At 37.7% G+C, this 16989-nt stretch overlaps 1 protein-coding gene across 6 annotated transcripts in view; it reads right to left on the reverse strand.

The window, feature by feature from the left end:
* The window catches only part of RIC-3 (RIC3 acetylcholine receptor chaperone), a 43089-nt gene that overhangs the window by 4923 nt on the left and 21177 nt on the right, over positions 1-16989 (reverse strand). For 4 of the 6 annotated variants that reach the window (XM_089639026.1, XM_089639024.1, XM_089639022.1 and 1 more), the window contains 5 exons: positions 12622-13101; positions 10843-10968; positions 7434-7556; positions 2346-2421; positions 1757-1860 (listed from right to left, as the gene is read on the reverse strand). In XM_089639026.1, the coding sequence (XP_089495152.1) occupies positions 1757-1860; positions 2346-2421; positions 7434-7556; positions 10843-10968; positions 12622-13101 (909 nt within the window). Of the gene's footprint in view, positions 1-1756; positions 1861-2345; positions 2422-7433; positions 7557-10842; positions 10969-12621; positions 13102-15135; positions 15225-16989 lie in introns of all 6 variants that reach the window. The other 2 variants (XM_089639023.1, XM_089639025.1) reach the window with 2 other exon arrangements.

Here is a 16989-nt window from a genome sequence, read left to right on the forward strand (position 1 = left end):
CAAGAGTTTAGGAATCAGGGCATTTTTATTTAAACTCAATCATTTATTAAAATATGTATCTTTTTTTTATAATATGTATTAAACATTTAAGTATGATTGTAGCTTTTTCTATATTCGTGCATCGTGGAAAATCCCCACAATGCTTCGCTTGCGAATGACTTCTTTCACCATTCGCTACTTTACACCATAATGTTACTGTTAATAAACTACATTACATCTACTTTAATTCGACTCCGTATCTCACTACGGTGCAGAGATATTGCGCATTCACAAAATTTAATTGAAATCGGTTGGGTGGTTTTGGAGATTAGCGTGGACGAACATAGTGACACGTGATTTTTATATATTAAGATATTTTGATCTACGCTGGCTCCTACAAGATACGTTAATCTCCTATAACATTTTAATATAATTAATACATACCGTCACATCATTTCTCCTGAAGGTTAGACAGAGAGGATAGAAGCTTATAATTAATTATAATTATTGTGAAGCTGGAATTGGACAATTTCACGGGTAGAATGGAAGGTCTAGTTGTGTGAACCCCATCAAATTTTTCATTGTCGCAAATAGCAGTCCCCACCTTAACTGCCGGTTCTCGGTTCATGGACTATGCTTGATTAAACAACCCATCTTAAAATTTGACGAAACTCTGACAGGTTGCGAAACTGCGATTAAGGCGGGAACCTTTATTTAACTGGTAAATAAAAGTTTAAAATGGCACTGATTGGTGATGGTTTCAAAAATTTGACAGGTGTTCTAACAATGAACTATTGTGTCGGTACTGTATTGGCAATAGGGTACAGATGCAGTTTTAGTAATTTTTAAAGTAAAAACAAAATGTTCCAAATGGTAAAAGCGTGCAATTGCGGCGGTTACATCTACAAATTTACGAAATTATTTATAATATTTTTTAAGATTTATTTGAAAACTTTTGTAAAAGTTGATGATAAGGCAAAAAGATGTATCTTCTTAGGAAGTTATTTCTAACAAAAAACATAAATATTTGAAAAAAAAAGAAAAGAATAATAGTTTATATTGGGACACATTAAGGATAGGTTGTTTCACCGAATTTGAACAATTCATAAAATTTCATGATCGATTTTTAAGTTTTGTGAAGGTTTCCTTCAAGTTGTGATTATTTCAGTTTTGTGAAAGAACTGGCCAATAATGATTCGATAACAGAACATGAATAGAACCTTCACATAACTTGAAAATCAACGTTGAAATTTGATGAATTGTTCCAATTCTGTGAAACAACCCGTCCTAAGTAAGTTATGTTTGATATTTTTTTTGATGGAGAGAGATGGTCGATATTCCTGTCCTCGTTACTTGGAATCAGTTTCTTTGCTGCCACTGGAACCCTCAATATATTTTTCTGAGGAAGTGGTTATTTTTGAAACCTGGCAAAATATGATTCAAATTTTGAGGAACCGGTTCTTTCTCAGAATTTCTCTAGCCCCCGAACCGTTTCCAAAAGTAACCGAATTTATAACTAGTTTCATATCGGTCTTTGGTAACTTGAATCGCAGTGATAACCCATTTCAGGTATCAACCATCTCTAAAGTAAGTGATTAGATACCCTGTAAAAGGTGTATCATATGTGTACCCCTGTAAAATTGTGTCAAGGGCAGATAAAACCTATTGCCATCTGAGTACTGACATATCTGTAAGCATTTTGAAGGGCTAAACAATATACTTTTTAAAATCCATATATAATTTGTATACACAGATATCTTTATTAGTTTTGTCTTACCGCCTCGTCTTGTTTGGGAGACGTGGCTGCACTCGCCGTCAGAAATTCTTCATCATCATCATACGGAAGGTCGTCTTTAACAGATGGGAGGTCATCCTTTACAGCTGTGGAGAAAATCATTACATTTAGAATTATGCATCCAAAAAATTGTACAAAACACTATGATTATTTTTACTTGCTGATAAAATTGTTTGAAAATGGTATCGCAGACTGAACAAATTTATTACAAATTACTAGTAGGTACTGGATAATAAATTGCAGTTAAAAATACATACCTAATTAAATTTTAAGTAGGTGCTTTCTTATATTATATAAATGGTAGCTACCTAACCTGCTTGGATAGCCTAGTGTTCTAATTTTCAAATAAAATTTCGTTGAAAAAATGAGTTCTTTTGTTTTCATGGTTGTGCAGTTTTGTAGTTCTGATGTTGTGTAAAAAATACATCATTTTTCTGTTATTTTATTGAAAGTCCACAAACAGTTTAGAACACCAATAACTCTGAGATAATGCACTATTGAGGTAAGAAAATTGTACTATTGTTTTGTTAATCGTTTTGACATATTTAAATGTGAAAAAAAAAGAACTCACCATTGTCTCTCTCAGGTGTTGTCTTAGCCGATTCATCATTGATCAAAGACAGAGTCATCTTACCGCTCAAAACGATCTGAAAACATTAAATGGGCATGTTAATTACTGAAACAATATCAATAAGATTTTTAAATAAGACACAGAAAAGATTAGTTTGGGACAGACTCAAACTCGGGACCTCCTCTACCCGGGAAGAACGCATCTATCCACTGTGCTACCAAAACCCATTTAAGTACTGGATCAAGGTCACGTGATTGAGTTAAGGGCCCACATATGTAACATCAATTTGGTAGGCGGGAATGGGTACCGCCGCCCTGGGAACCATTTATTGGATGACCAACACCTCTGCCACAGGTCACCCCAAGTGGTTCGCTACGTTTGGTGACTTAGCAGGGGTGCCCGGGTTCATGGGTTAAGGTTTGCCCAGGTCTTGGTGGCGGGTGCGTCGGCCCACCTTCTGCGTGGCGGGCCGGTTGGGAGATGCTGGTTGAGGGAGACCCTTTACAACCGGTTACCGCTGTCCGGGCCGCTCGATAGTACAGGGGCCCGACCCTCAGGCTCACGACTAAGGGTGGGCTGCCCCATCAGCGAGTGTAAAAACCCCGCCACTGCTGTTGTGCCGGTTCGTGACCGGAGGGGACCCAGCAGCAGCGTTTGGGGCGCATTGGATGCCCTCTCCAGCCGGACTCTCCCAGCCTATCGCCTAGCACCGCAGTGGGTGGGCTGGAACCAAACCAAACGCTCATCACTCCTGGACAGCCTGAACCCCATATTCCTACCCACCCCTCACACCTTTCCATTCCAGACCTTCCTTTCACTTCATACCCTTAAAAAAAAAAAAAAAAAAAAAAAAAAAAAAAAAAAAAAAAAAAAAAAAAAAAAATTAAAATCATGAATATACATAAAAACAAACATTACATCTTTACAGCGGCGAGTAGCAGGCGTCCCCGGTGCGGGCCAAAACTGTTGGTAAATTTTGCCAACATTCGCGGCCTGCACACAAATTTAAATTCCGTCCATCACCATCTTTTGTCCCAACGTCCCAACCTTCTTTTCCTATCCGAAACTCAGATAGCCGAGCCGCCAGACTCCTCCTATCTGGACTGCCCGGGCTTTACCCTCGCAAGCAAATTCCGACTGAAAGGAGGAGTCTGCCTCTATAGTCGAGCTGACGTCAACTGTGTGCGACTATTGAGTCTGGAAAACTCCAGATTCGACGTAATGTGGGTGCGCGTCAATCTTGCCAGTACGGCAAGATTCTACGCATGTCTATACCGCTCACCGAACCATAGCGAATCAGACACTTCCGAGCTCTTCAAACATTTGAGCGATACTATTGATGATCTCTTGCCCCGCTACCCTTCGGCCGAGTTTGTTGTTCTGGGGGACTTCAACGTTCATAACGAACCATGGTTGAAGTTCTCAGGCCCAACGGACTCGGCTGGCCGACAGGCGGAATCCTTTGCCATTTGCTACGGATTAGAGCAATTGGTTCAGGAGCCTACAAGGGTTCCTGATGTCCAGACTCACCGCTCCAATCTGTTAGACCTATTCTTAACTACTGTGCCACACGGTTATAAGATTGACGTCACAGTGCCTCTGGGATCATCTGACCACTGCCTAGTGACGACATCAATCCCCGTTAGCCTCAGACCAACCAATGAGAGGCTGAGGAGAAAAGTGTGGCACTATAGGTCAGCAGATTGGTTCGGTATGCGGGCCCATTTCAATGCTTTTCCGTGGTCAGCTGTTTGTTTTCGGACTTCGGACCCTTCAAGATGTGCCCAGGAGATTGGTGAAGTCATCAAATCGGCGATGGATGGCTTCATACAATCGACTACTAAAGAAACTGGTGTGGGCTCAAAGCCGTGGTTCAGTCGACAATGCTCCGAAGCAGTTCGACGAAAAAACGCGGCTTACCGAGCCTACAACACATCTCGAACGCCCGAAAGCAGATCAGCATACAACAAATCGGCAAAGGAATGCAAGAGAATCATCAATAGGTCAAAATTCGAACACGACCTGCAGATCAGCAAAAAGCTGGCTGCCTGCCCGCATGGCAGCAGAGCATTCTGGTCGCTTGCGGGCTCAATAGGTCGAAATTTTTGCAAACCCAGTTTGCCACCTCTTACCAGACCTGACGGCTCACTAGCAAACACCGCCACCGAAAAGGCAAACCTTTTAGGGAAAATGTTTGCGGAAAACTCGACCCTCGACGACGGGGGTGCTGTTCCGCCGTCGGTTCCTCACTGCGGCTTCTATATGAAAAAGCTGAGGATCCGGCATCGGGATGTACTCCACGTCATACGGGGGCTCGATGTTAACAAAGCTAGTGGACCTGATGGAATACCTGCCCTGGTATTGCAGAGGTGTGCTGCGGAAATAGTTCCAGTTTTGACAAAGCTCTTCAAAATGTCCCTGAAGTGTGGCACTGTGCCCTCTGGTTGGAAAAAAGCGGTAATTCACCCTATTCCCAAGAAAGGTGACCGCTCCAACCCGGCCAACTACCGCCCCATAGCGATCACATCAGTTCTGTCCAAAGTGATGGAACGTGTGATCAACGACAAACTGCTCACATACCTCGAGAAGAACAAAATTATCAACGACCGTCAATACGGATTCCGGCGGAACCGCTCGTGCGGTGATCTTCTCGCGTATGTGACGCATGTTTGGGGGCGGTGCCTGGAACGTCACGGTGAGACCCAAACGGTCGCACTAGACATATCCAAGGCCTTTGACCGGGTCTGGCACCGAGGACTTGTCAACAAATTGCATTCTTACGGACTTCCCGCATCCCTGTGTACGTGGATTGCTGACTTTTTAAGGGATAGGTCGATTCAGGCGGTTGCTGACGGTTTCACCTCTTCCTCGCACTCCATAAATGCTGGCGTCCCACAGGGATCGGTTCTGTCTCCGACTTTGTTTTTGTTGCACATCAATGACCTTTTGACATGTGCACCGATTCACTGTTACGCGGATGACAGTACAGTTCATGATAGCTTTTTGTTTGACAAGTCCCCAAAGGGCACACAAACTCCAACGGCTCGGAGGGCTTTGAAGCAGAGAATGGACGGTTATCTCGAGAGTATTTCCTCCTGGGGTAAAAATAATCTCGTCGAATTTAATGTTTCAAAGACCCAATCCTGTCTGATTACGTCTAAAAGGGATCCAAATGATAATCTAGTCTCCTTCAACGGAAGCAATCTTCCGAACAGGCCTTCCATTGATATGCTTTTTTTTTTTTTTTTTTTATAGTGAATACCTCACAAGAGTCCCAACTGCTCCCGTCTGGAGCCAGTGAGACTATGGCATCCCCAATTGGGGGATGTTGTGAGGCTGAAGGTAAGTGGGGAAGGGAAATAGGAAGGTGGGGAAGTACCTGGCTATTCAGATCTAGTCACTAAACACGGCTAAAGCCATTTGGAGCAACGTTTCAATTCTGAATGGTGGTCTTACACCAGGGCGATACTGGTAGTATCTTCCACTCTGGAACGTGCCGCAAATATACTATATATTATTTTAATTATTAATTGTGAAATAACACAAATTAATCAAATAAAATTTATTTGCGCACGCCGGGTTCGAACCCGCGACCTTCGGAATGGCAGTCCAATGCGTTACCACTGGACTATGCCGGCCGTCAATGCTTGGTGTAACTATAAGTGACCAGCTCAGGTACGGGGGCTCCATCGAAGCTAGAGTAAAGTTGGCCTCTCAGAAGCTGGGCGTACTGTACAGGGCCCGCAGATACTTTAATAGTACACAACTGCTCACCCTGTACAAATCGCAAGTGCGCCCTACTGTCGAATTTGGCAGCCATCTCTGGTCTGGAGCCCCAAAATACCTGAAAAAAACCCTTGACTCTGTGCAGAAACGGGCGGTCCGTTTGATAGATTCCCCAATCTTAACAAACGGACTGCAATCTTTAGAGCACAGGCGTCAGGTAGGTATGCTGTCCTTGTTCTATCGGTATTACAATGGAAGATGCTCTGAGGAACTAGCGTCATTGATCCCTTCGGCACCGGTGCGTAGTCGGGATACACGCCAAACGCGCGCCCAACATTTGTACACAGTTGACACTTGTCACATGAGAACGGGTCGCTTCTACGATTCGTTCTTAAGTTCAACAGCTCGGCTGTGGAACGAACTGCCGGCCTCTGTGTTTCCTCCCTCCTACAACATGGGACTCTTCAAGACCCATGTTCACTCCTTCCTCTCCACAAAAAGACCCTCCACACAGCATCCCCAAAGATGACATAGGCCCTGAGGGAAATTATTTTCTTCAGGGCCTCCTGTGTGGAGTAAATATAAAAAAAAAAAAAAAAAAAAAAATAAGCAAAGCATTAAGACATCTGAACAACTTACATTCCACACATTTTCTAAGAAAATAAATGCTTTAGAAACACTTATCACATGCAATTTCAACACTATGCTTCCCACGCAATGAGTGAAAGAAAGAGGGCGGTAGAGAAAGGACTTAAGAGTTGATGTGACTTTTAAAGCTATGTACACAAGTATATTCATGCTTGACGGTTTGGCTCGATCGAACATGTTGACTTGGAACCATGCTCGTCATTACGTCCACATACTCGACGAAATACCGCATAGATATACCACCTAGGCGCTCAGTCAAATCATAAATTCTTGTCGAACATAGAGCAAGAATTACGTCCCTAGAATCTTTTTTGCATCGAGCCATTTGCTTGTTGTTGAACAAAAAGTATTGATTGAGACGTTACACACGTTGAGACATGTTTGAATGAGCGTAAACCCATCGAGCATTAACGAATGTGGGTACACAGCTTAAGGTTGTGTTTGTTTTGAGGTTCGGCTTTTATTGACATTTATTGCTGGTTTTATTGATAAAATGGAAGATGAACAACTAACAGATTTAGTAAGACGTTACAAAGTGATTTATAATTTAAAATTCATTGAATATTGTTATACTACGATTCAAATTTGCCTTGCGTTTGTGTAGGGCAAGTGTGCATGTAGGCCTGGGAACGTAGTATGTATTGCAAATGTTGTGTGCGTGGGTTCAGTGTGTTGTTCATGAATGAAATAAATAGATAGTAAAAGTATAAATACGGGTGGGTCCTTATCGTCTCCGTTGGTGAGTTTCTCGGTGTGGGTCTGGGAATCGGCCACCAGCAGGCGTGACTGATGCGGGAGGGCCCCCTCCAGGTAGATGGATGACACCTCCACTGGGGGCTGCAAGCAATCAATCGCCACACGGGCTCAGTCAACTAAATGATTCACTTCTTATGTGCCAGAAAAATAAATTGGATTGTCCCTCTTTCCTGTATAATTAATACGTACTAGGTGCTTGTACTGTACTAGTTATCATTAGAGCAATTTACACTCAAATGCGCACTTTTCAGTTGGACCTTAAATAACATTCGGAAAAGCTCCTTGTACAAAAAATGCATTCTTAAATAATTTTGCTACATTTAAGTTAAGTAATTTGTTGTATAACTTACTTTTTATCGCTGTTAGAATATTATATTCCAGAAAATACATTATTGTAAGCACATATAATAGAGACAAAGGGAGATGTGGCATGGAAACATGCCGACTGTCACTGATCTATGACTAAACTGTGCAGACAATCAAAGCGGCAGACCCAATGAAAACTGTGCGTTTGGTATGTAGGTAGAAATAAAGGTTGGGCGCCGCTGCGCGTAGATGTGATTTGCAGTAATATGAGGGAACAATGTTGGCGACACTTTTGTGTGCGCGGTTCCGTGCTAACAACGGTTCATGACCCATCTCTCTTGTATCTATTATCTATGATTATAACACTCGCCTGGTTGTAATGGTTAATTTTAAAAAAAAAATGGATTACAATATTATATTTTCTTAACATCTACATTTGTGGAAAAGTAGTTGTTTTTTTTTCTCTCTAATATTATAGTCATTTGCATGCAGAAATAAAACACAAAGGTCCAAAAGAAAATATTTATTTTATGCTACAAAATCGGGGACAAGACAAGGGGTTCCACATTTCTCATTCAACTCTAAAACTGGGGTTAATTTGTGGAAACATGGATATAAAATTTATCAAACTAATATAATTTCCACTATAATAAAATGAGGTAGAAAGTTTAAGTCTTTAACTTTTCAAAATCACAGATAAACTATTTTAATCATGCAAGAATGTTTGAAAACATTATTATGAAATGCATTTGAAAAATAAATATTTTCTTTTTTGTTCAATACTTTGTGTTTTTTTTTCACTTTATATTTTCTGCAAAAATAAATGTTAAGAACTTGCAAATAAATCACTAGTATGCTTTTGAAAGAGGTGCAGTTAAATTATTTTAGTGTATAACAATAACAAAAATATAATTATAACAAAAAATATAAGTTTATCAAAAATAACAATCAACATACAATAACGACACAATCAGGTAATGGCTCCTTTGTTAACCAACTTTATGCACATTTTACATCCAAAGATTATGATTATATTACTTCTAAAGCCTCATATACCATAGAGGTTTATTGGTATTGCCGTCGAGCAGGGATCTGGGAAATGAGGTAAATTGCCCAAAATAGAGTAAAAAATAAAAATCTGGGATATCATAAAAAATCCCCAACCTCTGCCGTAGAGCGATGCTATGTAGTTTCTATAAAAATAGTTACCTCGCTTTCAAAATTAATAAATTTCAAAAATATTGTAATAAGCATGCAAGACTGTTTTCACTTTATTAATGTGATTTAATAAGTTGAATTTATTTTAGTAACTTAAGAAATAAAATAACAACTAATCTACTAATAATGTCTAATCACATTAACTAAAAAATTAGGTGATTTCCGAATAATGATAATAAAATTAGTCGATAGTAGTTAATTTTACCCATGTATGGAAACCGGTAGCAAAATATTAATAAATAAGGAACGAATGTATAAAAATTTAACCATAATTAGTATTTTTAAATCAAACATTAGGAAACCACCACATTTCATTTGATGGTGCAAAATTAAATTAATGAATCCAGAAGCTGAGCATAGGTATATATTGTAATTATTTGTTACAACGAACTTTTGAATTTCAATTAAGCAAGCTTCTTATCAAATATACCTACTAAACGAGGTACAAGAGTAATTTGAAAAGTTTCCGGCCTCATCGACATGAAGTAACTGTAGAAAAAAAATTATATTGCCGTCCGATAGATGGCCTTGACATAAGTAAACCATAAAAATTTGAAGTCATTCTGATCATTACTTTGTCTATGGCACTCTTCCAAAGTTGTCAGCTGACATTGTCTGTCAACAATGGAGGAAATTGAGTATCGGGCAGTGATAAAATTCGTTCATTTGAAAGGGAAGAAGATTTAAAAAATAAAGGTGAAGACTTCCCTTCATTTATAACGGTCAAACAAGTTTATAAGTTTAAGATATTAATTATCATTTATAAGTGGCCGAGTACAAACGTGGTTGTACAATAATTTTAGACTAGGAACGCTTGGGCGCCCGAAAACCGTTACAACTGACGAAATGGTTGATTTAGTGCATCTGAACGGGTGCAGGAGATTAGGATATAATAAAATTATCCGCACGCTGGATGCCACGCTTGTTGACGATCGACCTATAGCGCATAAGGATGGACATGTCGCGCGAGTATAAAAAAAATCCAGCGAAATTTGGTCCAGCGTTGGACCAAATGTATCGATTTGTATGGAGACTACGTCGAGCAATAAATTTTGTTTTGCTTAAAAATATGTGTTTTTCTTAAAAAGGCCGGAAACTTTTCAAATAGCCCTCGTAATAGTATTTTTATTGCACCACCAAATTGATAACTACGAAACTACCTACATCTATTCGAAATGAACCAGCCGGAGATTTGGTATCCTGCAAGCAATACTGTGAATATTGAAGATGTTTTTATCTTCTCAATTTTTTTCTCAAACAATCACTGGATCTTGATATCGTCGTTGCGCTTGCAAGACGGGCTATGTGAGTTTTACAAAATTTTACAGGTTAAATAAAAACTTCCCAGTTTTGTATTCAAATGCGTCAACAAATAACGTTTGAATGAGTTTTGTGCGCTAACGGTAAAACTTATGCACATAGCCGAGAATCGGCCCGATTCTTTGATTTTATGAAAATTTTTGGTGTCAAAAACGTTTTACTGAAACCTGGTTCATAGCCATTTGTAGAGTCAATTGTGCAAGGGTCATCAGGTTTAGTTTTTCATCAAGGTCATAAGTGTTTAAGATACGTTTCATTTAACAACAAAGTGTCCAAAAGTGAACAGTATAAAAACAGATGTTTTTGCCCTGCCGAAAGATTCAAACCTGCAACTTCCTGACATTAATAATATAGACCATTGCTGAAACTGTATATTTACGGAGGACGTGAAATTTTTGGTGGCTCGAATTGAAATATAACGCTGGTTCATTTCTAGTATACTGTTTGTTGGTTATCACATGACCCATCACGCAGGATCGGATAGGGTCTGCGTGATGTGCACGGTGTAGGAGTAGGATCTGACCGTGGGCTGGCGGGAGTGCGAGTGCATGGAGGGCGGGGGCGTGACGCGGCCGGCTGGGGGCGTCGTGGAGCGCTTGGACCACGGGGCGCCGCCTTCACAGTGCGCGCGCATTTCCATTCCCAGAACCTGCGTTGTAACAGGATTTTATTATCAATGACTAGAAGACAAAAAATCTATTGAATTGTTTTTGGAAGACAATTCCCTGAGAGTTGTTTACTCTCCATAAATTTTAACGGTTATGAGAGCTCCGTTTTAAATACTCTTTCTGTTGTATGCGTCAGTTATGAGAATGTAGGAGAGATTACAATGGAGCTGTCGATGGAATGCCTTCACAACAACTCAAATTTGCATAAAAACCATCACTATATAGAGTAGCTATGGAAGAAAGAAGATATTAATTCTGTTAGAAAAGGGCATTGAAAAAAGGTTATTACAAAATGTGAGTAATTACTCAGAAGTACAGTGCTGTTAAGCCAACCTATAGGTAACTAATTGAAAATGAAAAAATCCGTAAATAACCAATTGAAAATTGATTCACCATAATATTTGATATTTTAGTACAATCTTTTTTTTAATCACTTAGCTAAATAATTAGCGACCTCATATGCATAGGCTCTTCTATAAGTGATGAATGAGGCTGTTAAACAAAAGTGAAAAGAAGGATTTGCATGACAAAAGACGCCATGAGCAAAATGCAAAAGATATGGAGTGATAGAGGCATAATGAAGACCACCAAGATAAGACTCATCCGAGGCTTATTTTCACCTGATTTCTACACGGTGTAGAAACGTGGACAACTCAAAGCACAAATTTGTTCATTCTGGAGGAGCGAGGCATCCATAGTTCGCTTTAAACTGTCTGCCGACAACCTATTTTAAGATACTTTGACTCGCCAAACTGAGGAATCCAACTTGGAGAAACTTAGGATGGGTTGTTTCGGAGAATTTGAACAATTCTTCAAATTTCAACGTTAATTTGCGAGCTCTGTGAAAGATATTTTCTAGTTCTGTCAAGCAACTAGCCTATAATGATATAATATCAGAACTTGAATAGGACTTTCACAGAACTCACAAATTAACGTTGAAATTTGATGCATTGTTCAAGTTCTCCGAAACAACCGGTCCTTAGTCTTTGGCAAAATGGAAGGCAGGAGAAGCCGAGAAAAGTCACCAATGAGCTGGAGTCACTAAGTATCACATTGACATTCGGTACGTCGGTGTCCTTAGCTCTCCACGCAGGGCAGAAGATGAGTGGAGGAGCCAGATACACAATGAAAATTAGAGTGGGGTTCACGATCTTCAGCAATGAGGAACCAACATAAGAAGAAGGGCTAAATAATAATCATGAAAAGATAATTAGTCTTTGAACCACTTCATAAAAATTTTGTTATGCCACTTGTTATTATTTTTAATGATATACTAATGTTTATAAGACAAGGTAGGATAACAAATTATTATAAGCAATAATTAGTCGTTTGAAATATCAATACAAATTGGAAATATCTCCCGAGTAAAAATAAATGCCGCCGACGGGAATTGAACCAGCATCTTCTGATGTCCGGTCAGGTGCTCTGGACCACTGAGCTAAGTCGGCTTATTCCCAACCCGCCAAATAATTCAATATGTACAAGTACTTCAATCGACAAGACGGTAAATGTATAAATTGTACTAAAGTGGTTAAAAAATAAGTATCTTTTCATTTAAGTATATCACGCCACAAAGTGATACATAGCTTTCTTCGATAATTAAGTAATAATCATCTATGAAAAAAAAGTCCTACCTTGAATGATGCATTTTCCTTCTCAACGCTCGATCGTAGTTGCCGGATGGCTGCTTCTTCGATCAACTTCTCTTCCACGACTTCTCCGATCTTCTCCGGTTCATATTCCAAGTCAGCCGCCGCCGCCAGAAGGTCCCGTTCCAAAGAAGTCTCTTTCAAGGGGACTTCCTTCAGAAGATCGGCTTCCTTCAAAGCTACTGCTCTTTCATATTCTTCCTGTTTACTTTCCTGTTCTTGTGGGGGTACATTTTCCTTATCTGATTCTTTGTTTGGTGTGGGTTCTTCGCCTCGTGGAGTGTCTTCCTTCAAGATGGTGAATTCCTTGGCCAGGAGGGATTCCTGTCGGTCCACGGGAGTGGATTCCTCCCAGGAGGGAGGAGTGGGCTCCCTGAGGGAGCGCTCTTGCCCCTTGGAGAGAAGAGGGCTTTCCTCTTGTTTGTTGCGATGGACGGATCCATTTGTGTATGGGGGGGGAACTTCCTGCAAGGTTTAATCTGCCGTTAAAATAAATGTAACTCTCCAAAAGTAATTCTACAATATTCTAAGAAAGCTCTTAATGATTTCTTTCATAAGCGAAATTATGTTTTGTTATTTTTAAAATGCAAGGTCAACCTTAGAACAAATGAGCTAAATTTATAAATCATTCATCTTTGATCAGAATTTGTGTCTAAACACAAGTTTTAGTTACATGCAATGCTAAAACTTTTTCCCACTGTTAAGCTACAATTAATTTATGAAACTTACTAAAATATGTGTTTTTTTAACTTTTTAACATGTTGTTTTGGGAATGATAAAATAATTTTCTTACAACCTACTAAGCCACACAGCACTCCTCAAAATATACTTCTACTAAATAAGAAAGCATCAAAATCGGCTGAAAATAAAAACAAATTAATTGTGCTGAAATAATATTTATAAGATTAATAGCGCTAGAACACAAAAAAATCTCATTAGGTAGGTGACTATTTATTTCTATGGATAATGATATATTGTACCAATTAAAATTTAAAGGGGTTAGAGAATTTCTAAAAGAATTGTTAATAAAGTGATTCTTGCAGGGACTGTAAGAATAATGAAAAGCTTTAGTTATTGTAAATTAATAAATAAAAATGACTCTATTTTAAATATTAAGATTAATAAAACTCAAGTAAGTCTCCTCATAGAAAAATCTACATGAAATTTTTTGTGCAAATAGATATAAAAGTAAATCTAATTAACAATTACAACATTCAACAAATCAATAAAATGTCCGATGTACTTCCAAAGTCAAGAAATTCGGTACATTACAATAACAAATTTCATAAATAATAAAGCTCCATTTCAGGTTTGGTAGCGAACATTAAAAAATTTACAATACATTTCACTCTGTTCAACTAATTAAAAAAATAACAACAAAGGAAATTTTCGCTAGGGAAAAAAAAATACAGTGGTGGTGTGTGTTTACTGTTTTGAATAATTGAGATTGTCATGTATTCATTATTTGTGTTGTTCATTTCAATTGAGATGGCTAAACACTTTTATAACCGAAAAGGAGAGAATAGATTGTTGGGAGTTTGTAGAATTCTAATTTCAAAAGTGAAACCAAGTTTCTTCTAATTTAATAAGACTAAAAAGGAGAAAATAGATTATTGGGAGTTGTAGAATTCTAATTTCAAAAGTGAAACCAAGTTTCTTCTAATTTAATAAGACTAAAAAGGAGAAAATAGATTGTTGGGAGTTGTAGAATTCTAATTTTAAAAGTGAAACCAAGTTTTTTTTCTAATTTAATAAGAATGAAAAGGAGAAAATAGATTGTTGGGAATTTAGAATTCTAATTTTAAAGGTCAAACCAAGTTTTCTTCAAATTTAATAAGGTATCTACCTAGATAGTTTTTAAGCTGCTTACTTATTTTAAATATACGAAGTTTACTATAAATCATTCTGAATTTTAAGAGAAATCTTGATTTATAAGAGCTTTACTTATTCTTGTCTGTAATTGATAGTGCAAGAAGGTTTCAAAGACAAACATGAAAATGGGACATGTATTATAAGTAAATTTAAAAACAAAGAGGCAAATTTATTAGATAAAATGCAAATAAAATAAAAAATACAGGGGTTAAGAGGGGTACGGAGATGGAATGACAAAAATACATTATTTGTTGATAGTCGTTTGCAATAATTTTTTGAAAAAACACTTTTTTAAAGTGGGTATCAGTGTGTTAGATTTGTTGTGGTATTGTGTAAATGAATGCTCTGGGATAATAAATTGAATGCTACTAAAGAAAATTGTGATATCGCTTAAAAAAAAGATAAAATTATAATAAACGATTAAGATATAACTAAAAATCACAGCATGCTTTTACACGGACAACATTTTTAGCATCAGGCGGGGTAAATATGGCGACACGACATAATGGGGCAAGGTTATCATTGCAATGAGACAGGTCCATCGTTGAGACAGCATAATAACAAAGGGTTATTAGTTTGACACGCCGTGATTGATTGCAATGCAACACGATGTTACATGTTGGCTACCTGAGTGTGTAATGCGTCGCTACGGTACTGCGGGGTGTCTTCCATCTGCTGACGGACTTCGGCTACCAAACCTGAGATGGCGTTTACAACTGCCAACCAAACAGAAAACCATACGCCATCTTAATTACCATTCTACTACACACAAGCTTAGGGGTTCAACTTCCCAGAATATAACCAATAAAACAGAGCACAACTGGCATTACATCTCATTACAAAACTGGTATTTAAATAGTTTGCTGTTGACTTCACTATTAAATTTATTAAGTCTGAAAGTCATTAACTTAAGTCTGAAAGTCATTAACTTAAGTCTGAAAGTCGTCAACTTAAGTCTGAAAGTCATCAACTTAAGTCTGAAAATCATTAACTTTAATCTGAAATTTAGCAACTTAAGTCTGAAAGTCATCAACTTAACTTTTAAAGCTCTCAACTTAAGTCTGAAAGTTATCAGTATATTGACATTTATTTAGAAAGTTTGATCAACGGAAACCCTATTAATTCAATAAAAACAACAGGACATAAAAAAAAACAACCCGCCCCTTATGAATACAGTCAATTAACAGTACAAGTTCATATCGGGAGTGTCAAAGTTCCCAGTGACTATTTCTAGCGTCTAACTGTGGTGGAAACGATGGCGACACTGACTATCATCAGCCAGAAGAAAATGCCACAAGCTTTTGACTACCAACAATGAAAAAGAACAACAACAGTTTCTGAAATGATATGAATCTAGTTTAATGAGGATTTGTTGTGCTCCGTCTAATAGTAGGAAATAGATTTTTTATATTCTATTTTTTCTATACCTTGCAAATTCTGCAGCACAACTTGTAGGATTTTGAACTTTAAGCAATTAAAAAAATTATCAACAGTAATAAATAAATACATAAGAAAAATAATTTCTAAATCTACAAAATACAAACACAAGACCGATAAATGCTCTAACTAATAATATGTATGTATAATAAATTTCTTCATGCTTCAACGGGATGAGAAATATTAGTGGTTACATTTTACACAATTCCTTGATAAATTATCAAGTCGAGGGTTGCTTAAAACAAACAAAGGAAATATAAAATATCTATTCTATGACAAAGAACAATTAGTATGACATTTTAGAGGTCTTGTGTAGTGTATTGTTGAATTCTATTCGCTTGGCAGTGTTGGTGTACCAATTGGAACTACGGTAAGTAAGTTATGTAACTTAACTGCAATATTATCAAAAATACTAATTAAGGTTGTCTGTGAGTCATTTTCAAAATTGAATTGATTGAGTGAAGAATTCAGACAATCATCATCTACCAATAATATTTTTAACAGATAATTAATTTTAATTTGTCAAGAATTTGGATTATAATGTGATTTTTTACAGGTCTGCGTTAATCTTATATAATTTCTAAGGACGGGTTGTTTCGAAGAATTTTAACAATTCATCAAATTTCAACGTTCATTTTCAAGTTCTGTGAAAGATTTTTCAAGTTCTGTTTTATTTCAGTTTTGTCAAGCAACTAGCCTACAATGATATAATAACAGAACTTGAATAGGACTTTTACAGAACCCGAAAATTAACGTTGAAATTTGATGGATTGTTCAAATTCTCCGAAACAACCCGTCCTAAGTGTGCCTAAACGACAATCGGCCCATGAAGAGAGTTCCATATGGCACTTAAAAATTATTGGAGCTTGATTAGCCACAGCGAGCAAGCTGAATTATTCTGAAGATTAAGAAGAATTTACGAATTTAGAAAAAAAAGTTCATGTTGTATATTTTGTAATACTCTAACCAACATGTGAAATTTCAGCAGATTTTTTTTTAAAGATAAGCTTGTCGTAGATGGGTAAACAGCCTTTATAATTCATA

The sequence above is a fragment of the Hesperophylax consimilis genome, chromosome 13, assembly GCF_061612785.1.
Source record: "Hesperophylax consimilis isolate HC1 chromosome 13, BYU_Hcon_1.0, whole genome shotgun sequence".
Lineage (NCBI taxonomy): Eukaryota > Metazoa > Arthropoda > Insecta > Trichoptera > Limnephilidae > Hesperophylax > Hesperophylax consimilis.